This window comes from Temnothorax americanus, unplaced genomic scaffold, assembly GCF_048541705.1.
Source record: "Temnothorax americanus isolate GAGA-0224 unplaced genomic scaffold, ASM4854170v1 Scaffold175, whole genome shotgun sequence".
Taxonomy (NCBI): domain Eukaryota; kingdom Metazoa; phylum Arthropoda; class Insecta; order Hymenoptera; family Formicidae; genus Temnothorax; species Temnothorax americanus.
Window position 1 is genome coordinate 46,393 of NW_027509313.1, and position 8,281 is coordinate 54,673.

The following is an 8,281-nucleotide window of genomic DNA, read 5'->3' on the forward strand; positions in this document are numbered from 1 at the left end:
TCGCCCGTGCCCATCACACGCAGCGGCTCGACCGAATTTCCGCACGCGGCGCGATGTACGGCGAGTTGCTCCTGAAGACGTGCTACCGCAGCGTCGCGTTCCTTCAGGCGAGCCTCCAACTCGCTGCGGAAAAGCTGTTGCTAAAACAAAAAAATTTATAATTTAAAGAATTTGATAAGAATATTTTTAATACATTCTCTTATTACTTGGTCAATAATTAGTTACATTTTAGTTTTACATACTTTGCACGTTCTAGTTACAGCGCTGAAATTAAATATATTTTTACATCGCGAATTAAGTACATTAAAAAAAAAATTATTTAATATTTACATGTAAAAATCTAACATCAAGGTATTTCGCAAACTGAAAACTAAATAATAATATCGCACTATGTATTCCACTTCACAATTTGTAAGTCTGTAGAAACATTTAATTGTTGGGAATCTTCAATCTTAAGCTCTCTAATTTAGAGCAGATCCGACTCCTGCGATCAATCCATTGCTTGACCCAGAAGGTCTTTTTGTTGTTATTTAACACCCTTTTTCTTTTTAAAATAATGCTAGCCACTATAGTAGCCGCAAGTCTCTTCGTTTACGAGACATTATGATGTCACCACTCTCAGAGATCGACTAAAAAAAGTACGTAAGTGGACACAGTTTTGAGAGAACTCTCCGAAAGAATACTCTCCGGATTCCCGCGAGATGCTCGCGAGAATACAATGTCAGAAAAATTACTCTCAAATGGACAGTGTCAGAATAACTCTCGAGAGTTAAAATTAAATACTAGATTTTGTAATCAGGATCCGTTAGAAAATTTTTTTGGCCAAATACGTTGTCATGCTGTACGTAATATTAATCCCACACCTCGTCAATTTCAAGAATCGTTTTTTACTTTACTTGTAAATAATATGCAATGTATTTCAATGCGTCGCGGTAATTGTGAAGTTACAAATGATAATTTTAATTTGTTATCCCAAGTGTTATCTCCCTCATCACGGGGTGTTCAAGGGGGCTGGCGATGATGCAAAAATTTGAGTCGTATTTAATGGATCGGCAAAACTCCCGTCCGAAGAATCCCTGAACTCACACCTGCTCACCGGCCCGAACCAGCTGCCGGCGTTACCAGACATTCTGTTGCAATGGCGGCTCCACTGTTACGTCGTAATAACCGACATTGAAAAAATGTACCGGCAAATCCGGGTACATCCAGCCGATCGCGACATGCAAAGGATCGTGTGGCGGCGACCAGGCGACGACGCCATCATTGACCTATGGTTGAACATGGTGACCTATGGCCAAGGGCCAGCTCTATACCTGGCAAACTGCTCGACGCGCCAACTTGCCGCCGACGAGAGGACTGCGTACCCAAGAGCGGCCGCTGCTTTGGAAGAGAAAACGTATGTCGACGATGTCCTCAGCGGAGCGGACACTCAAGAGGAAGCTCGGAAACTTACTGGAAAACTCACTTCCCCGTGTGCGGCGGGAGGGTTTCCGCTCCGGAAGTGGGCATCGAACAACGACGAAATCTTGACTGACATCCCTCCTGAGCACCGCCAACGAGGACTCCACTCGTGGGAGCCTGACGTGAGTCACGCCACCCTTGGACTTCAGTGGCGACCCCAAGAAGACGCCTTCTCCTTCACGGTGCAGCCAGCTGATCTTGGACGCTTAACCAAACGAACAGTGCTCTCTCAAACTGCACGCCTGTTCGATCCACTGGGGTGGCTGGCGCCAGTCATTGTCCGTGCCAAAATCCTGTTCCAATCAACATGGCTGCACGGGCTGGAATGGGATCAACCGCTGCCTAGGAGCAGGCGTGGCGACAATTATTTACTGAAATGCCAGTGATCTCATCCCTGCGTATCCCCCGCTGGCTTCACACACAACGGAAGAAATGCACGATCGAGCTGCACGGATTCGCCGACGCCTCCGAACGCGCCTACGCAGCCGTGCTCTACCTCAAAACGAGCATTGACGGCGGGCGGAGCACGATCACGCTGCTTTCGGCTAAAACCAAGATTGCCCCCATCCAGTGTGTTTCACTTCCGCGCTTGGAACTAAACGCGGCATTGCTGCTAACAAAGAAAGCAGCCCGCGCACAAAAAACGCTCAAGCTAGTGGAGATCAAAATCAAATTGTGGACCGACTCAAGGGTCGCATTGGCGTGGATCCGCAGACACCCAACCAGATGGACCACCTTCGTGGCCAACAGAGTTACGGAAGTCCAGCGGGAGCTCCCGGATGCTGTATGGAATCACGTCGCTAGCCGGGACAACCCCGCGGACTGTGCCTCACGCGGGCTGTCCCCCCGCGAACTGGTCGACCACCCCCTATGGTGGCAGGGGCACCCATGGCTGCACGGGGACGCCCCGCGCACCACAGAACCACAAGAGGATGACGATATACCAGAACAACGGGCTCGAGCCCACGTGGCCACACGCGCGGAACCCGCTGAGCCAGAAATACTCTCTCGATTCTCGTCATTGAGTCGCCTGCTGCGTGTCACTGCCTGGTGTCGAAGGTAGCTACGAGTGCTGCGCCCACATGAAGCAGGGCCTGCCCTGACAGCTCAGGAGCTGGAAGACGCACAATGGGCCTGGATCCGAGTAACGCAGGCTGCCTGGCATGCTGAGGAACTGAGAATCCTCTCCCGTCGGAAATCGCTTCCCCGGCGGAGCCAGCTTCTGTGCCTCAGCCCTATCTTGGACGAGGACCGCATCCTGAGAGTGGGTGGGCGGCTCAAACACGCCATCCTGAGCCACGATGAACGACACCCCGCCATTCTACCAAGGGATTTAAGGCTCACGACACTCATCGTCGAAGCATTCCACAAGAAAACGCTGCATGGCGGTGTGCAACTCACCCTGGCAATGATTCGCCAGAAGTTCTGGATTCCCAAGGGACGAGCACTCGTGCAACAATGCATCCATCGATGTATTCCATGTGTGCGATGGCGGGCGGCATCCCCGGTGCCGCTAATGGGAAGCCTGCCATCTCCGATGGTCACAATTTCGAGGGCATTTGCACACACAGGCGTGGATTACGCTGGCCCAATTTTGCTGCGCACATCAAGGGGACGAGGCCATAAGACTTACAAGGGCTTCATCGCCCTCTTCGTGTGTCTCTGCACAAAAGCCGTGCACCTGGAGGCAGCTTCTGATCTCACCACAGACGCCTTTCTTGCGGCCCTCAGGCGCTTTACGGCATGGCAAGGACTTTGCGCCGCGATCTACAGCGACCGCGGCACTAATTTCGTGGGAGCGGACAAGGAGCTGCGGTCATTCCTACGAGCCGCAATTATGGAGGACTCCTACTGGAAGGACAGCCTTGCAAGCGAAGGCATCGCATGGCGATTCAACCCGCCTGCAGCCCCCCACATGGGCGGATTATGGGAAGCCGCCGTAAAGTCAGTCAAACATCACCTTTGCCGAGTCATCGGCGACTCAACGCCGAACTAACGTTCGAAGAACTGTCGACGCTCCTCGTGCAAGTTGAAGCCTGCCTCAACTCGCGACCACTTCAAGCGATGAGCGACGATCCCGAGGACTTGACGGCCCTGACACTCGGTTATTTTCTGATCGGAGCAGCTCTAAAGGCAGTCCCAGAGCCCACACTGACAACAACTACGAATGTCAGTCGATGGCAACACCTGCAGCAGATGAGAGAGCACTTCTGGAGGAGGTGGTCCACAGAATACCTGCAAACCTTGCAGGCCAGGACCAAATGGCAAACACCAATTAACCATGCGAAGGTCGGCGACCTGTGCCTGATCAGGACCGAGCTGACACCACCAAACCGATGGCCGCTGGCAAGGATTACAGCAATCCACCCAGGTGACGATCAGCAGGTGCGAGTGGTGACTGTCCGAACCGCAACTACCACAATGACGCGGCCTGTGGCAAAGATCATGCTCCTGCCATATGAGGACCAGCAACTATAGGATGGCCTATATTAAATTGTAAATGCATGTATGAGTGAGTAGTTAAAAAATCAGTTAGGTAGGTCTTTCTACTTCGATCAATCATCTACCTGAAGATGTCATATTTTCCTGTCAGGAAGGTATGCCTTCAGGCAGTGTGGTGGATTTGGGGCGGATATGAGATCGAAGGAAAGATGCAAAATTCTAGCGAAAGCAGAACATGTTGCATCTGAGAAGAAGTGTAGTTGTATGTGAAGAAACAGTGTGATTGTAAAAGTGTGATTGTATGTATTCAAAATTTTGTATGCCTAGAATGTTTGCGATTTTTTTATTATACTTATATATTTTTATTTTGTGTTTATGTTATGTATTGCAATAGTCATTGTATTTAATTGTAATGTGTGAATGATGTGGATTATATATGTTGCAAGGTGGGTGAAGCATTTATGTGCTTTGCAACATATTTTTTAACCACACCGGATACTTGATATTTTTATATCCGACAGTCCGCAGTCTGTGTTAAGTGGGACGGGAAAATATGTTGCAATTATATTTCTTATATGTATACAAGTTATATATTTTGTAAGCTACTAATTATATTTGAATATATGTACAAGTTGTTAGAAATAAAAATAAAGTAATATGATCTCGAATTCATGTAAACTAATTTTAAGTGAATTTAGGTGGTATTGTTCTAATTTTGTATATATAATTTAATAAATCAGTGTTCCAAAAGTTGATTGTTTATTTTGTGCAATAAACTTTGCATCAGTTGTAGATCAGAGTCAATTAATGAACAGTCAAATAATACGGCCCTCTGATTGGCTAATGACGCCTTAAGACTATACTTAAGACGATCTTGGATATATGACCCGACTATGAATACCGGCCTTAAAGAATTATATATGAAATAGAAATAGAAAAAAAAAAAGACTGAAAAATATAATAAAATTAAAAAAATTTGGTAAACTTTTTTTTAACATAAATTAATAACTCCTTTATTATTAACAATTTTTATTAATTTTATTATATTCTTCAGTTTTTTTTCCACCCCTATTTTATATAATTCGTTAAGATTTGGTTGATCAGTTCTGGAGTTATAGAAATTTCTGTAAATTTGGCACAGACATACATACATACATACATACATACATACATACACACATACCGACATTTTTTTAATGCAATATTTCGAGGTTTTAGAACATTCTGAACATATTGACATTAAAAACTCAAAAAACAATCTTTTCTTTGGTTTTTTTTACCCCTATTTTATATATAATTTTTTTTAATTTGGTTGATTAGAGCAAACTTTATACGCAATCAAAGGTTCATATACGAATTTACGAAAACAAAGCTTCTTCCATGAGGAAGCAAAAAATGTTGTAACTTTGGACTGGTTTAAACGCATGATCAATTCTTTGGACCAACGGCTTAACGTCTCTTTCCGAAAGACGGAGCCCAGTTTGCTCCGCACAAGGGCCTGAATCTTGCACGGAGGGGCGCAGCTTTCGGAAAAACATTCCATGGCTCTAGTGGACTCAAACCTGGTTCCTCAGATTACGAGTCTGGCGCTTTACCACTAGACCACACTGCCGCCCGAAATTCCGTTTCATGTCAGGTACAGTTAAAGACCAAATAGATAATACCGTTCCGCATGCGTTTGTAGAAGACACAAGCGATGAGACAATCATTATTGTAAGAAACGTAAATGCACGTGATTAGATTAATAAGATTTTTTTTATATATTTTTATAACAGCAAATCTTGCCCGTAGTAGATATTACGTTTAAAAAGCATAAGCGTGTAATAAATATTATCCGTAATGAATATCACGCTTAAATATTAAAAACGTAACAAATCTTGTTTATAATAAACATCTCGATCGCTTGTAGAATATAAATGTGTAAAGAAACTTGCTGTGTGTGTATAACATGCATATATATATATATATATATATATATATATATACATTTTTTTCCTGACGGAAAAGACTACCGCACTTTTTCGCAGTTTTCGTTAAAAAACAATATGTACGTTATACATTTAATGGCAAATTAATTCAATGACAGAAAGAAAAATAGTATAAATTATAATTTTTTTTAGTGCAATATCATTGCGCTGAAATTAAATAGAAACTCGCACACCCAATTTGAATATTACTACGTTTACGCGAGCGTTACTTCTGTAGTAACTTACGATATATCACTCGTTTACGCGGAGTAAATTATCGTAAGTTACTACAAAATCTCGTTTACGCGAAGGAAAATCCCTTTTACGCGAAGGAATTATCGTAAGTTACTACAGAAGTAACGCTTGCGTAAACGCGGGGAGCTCGCTATTAGCGCTATTCGGCACTATCGGTGTTCGGGGAGCACGCTACCAATCCAACCAACGCCATCGTGACGTCACTGTCGGTAGCGTTTTGACGTCATAATTCGCGCTACCGACGCTCTTGCCAAAGAGGTAGTGCACGAATAGCGTTAAGCGTTGATAGCGTTGGTGGTGTCTCCCCGAACGCATGGTGACCGCATGTATGTATACAATACATACGAATCAGGTTAGGATTGAAGTGCAGTTTTTACCGAATCACACTTTATTTCTGCTCTGTTACGTATATTTTGCATGAAAATCATACATTAATACAATATAAATAATTGTGAACATAAATGCCATCCTGCTAACCGTTGACTTATATTTTTTACTGTTTGCAGCTAACTCGAGAATATTGTTTACTGAAAAAATCTTCAAATTTGCGGTTTTGCTGGTCGAATTTTTCCGGCAAAATATTAACTAGCGTCGTTTTGTGTTCTACTCTTTGCCGAGTCACATTCCTGTATGTTCGAGCGTTAATATTTCTGCTTCCTGTATACTTGTAAGTTTTGTATATGCGATATTTACTACGTTTACGCGAGCGCTACTTTTGTTGTAACTTATAATTTACTCGTTTACGCGGAGTAAATTATCGTAAGTTACTACAAAATCCTGTTTACGCGAAGGAAACGTAGTAATAGTTACTATCATAAACATAATATAAATGCGACATTTCGTTATTCTTAACATGGATTTTTGGTCTATTTGCAGTTGTGTTTATAAGTCATTGAATTACGTTTTATTATTTAAAATTAGTAATAACCGAATCTAAGAAAATGGAAGAAGAAGAAGTAATTGTCGCAGCAGCAGTGCTGGTACTGCGTAATTTAATTTATTCATCTGAAAGTGATGACGCGCGAAGAAGAAGTACAAGTAATAAGGAATCCAAGAAGAAAGGTTGCTAGAATTGAAAATTATGTTGAACAAATAATACCAGCATTAACAAGAGAGCAATTTAAAGCTCACTTCAGGTATAATTTACTAATTTTTTTTATACGGAGTTATTTTATGTGTGCATGCGTGTGTGTATGTATTTGTGCGTGCGTGCGTGCGTCGTGCGTGTGTGTGTGTGTGTAACATATATACAAGTCATATTTTGTAATTATTTGTAGTTATGTAATTTTTAATAATGTTACTAAAATAGAAATATTGTATTTATGTATATGCATAATGTGTGATTTCAGGATGGTTCCTGAAACCTGTGCTTATGTTCTATCTTGTATAGAGCACAAACTACAAAGGACAACATTTGGAACACCAATGATTTCTCCACGCACACAGTTCCTTTTGGCATTATGGCGACTCTCTACTCCAGATTCGTTTAGGTAAGTGTTCATATATTGCAATGATAGTGTTCAATAAAATAATTTTAACACTTTTATTTTCATACTGTATGAAGGATTTCATTCTTTATGTATAAATGTCATTGGTGCATAGAAAGCTATTTTTGTCGCAAATGTAACTCTTGTTAAGTTTGCTATGTAATTTTTTACATGCGTTTTTTTATGTTTAGGTCTATTTGTGAACGTTTTAATGTTGGTAGAAGTACTGCACTGTACATAACAAGAAGAGTTGTTAAGGCACTTGTTGACCTTGCACCCGTCATAATTAAATGGCCTACGGGAGAACGAGTACATGAAGTGTGGGAGGGATTTCGAAACACGAGTAGTTTTCCAAAAATAATTGGTGCCATCGATGGAAGCCATATTACCATTCCAGCTCCAAAAAAGAATCCTCATTGTTACATAAATCGAAAAGGTCGTCACTCCATTCAAATTCAGGTATGTTTAGTGTTTTATTCCAATTGTTTGTTATCAAATTTTATGTAATTATATATTTTTTATGTGAATGGCTAAATGTTATCGAAACGTCGGCATAATACTGTTCCAAGATGTGGCCTTTCATACTTACGATATCAAGGAATTGCGAAAATTTAAACTACAATTTCTTTTTTTTTACTGTGTAGGCTATTTGTGACCATAAGTGTTTAT

The 8,281-nt window shown here is 42.1% G+C and overlaps 1 protein-coding gene across 1 annotated transcript; it reads left to right on the plus strand.

Annotated features, from left to right (window-relative positions):
* The first annotated feature begins 1,290 nt into the window (after positions 1 to 1,290).
* LOC143896040 (uncharacterized) lies at positions 1,291 to 3,457 on the plus strand. The gene is made up of 3 exons (XM_077403592.1): positions 1,291 to 1,396; positions 2,033 to 2,245; positions 2,553 to 3,457. Exons 1-3 carry the CDS (start codon positions 1,291 to 1,293, stop codon positions 3,455 to 3,457), a joined length of 1,224 nt encoding a protein of 407 aa, XP_077259718.1.
* The last annotated feature ends 4,824 nt before the right edge of the window (positions 3,458 to 8,281 follow it).

Coding starts and splice junctions, on each gene's coding strand:
- LOC143896040 (XM_077403592.1), top strand. CDS start 1,291: ATGGCCAAGGGCCAGCTCTATACCTGGCAAACTGCTCGACGCGCCAAC. Junction 1,397..2,032: donor GCTGCTTTGGAAGAGAAAAC/GTATGTCGACGA, acceptor GCCCCCATCCAG/TGTGTTTCACTTCCGCGCTT. Junction 2,246..2,552: donor AGCGGGAGCTCCCGGATGCT/GTATGGAATCAC, acceptor CACATGAAGCAG/GGCCTGCCCTGACAGCTCAG.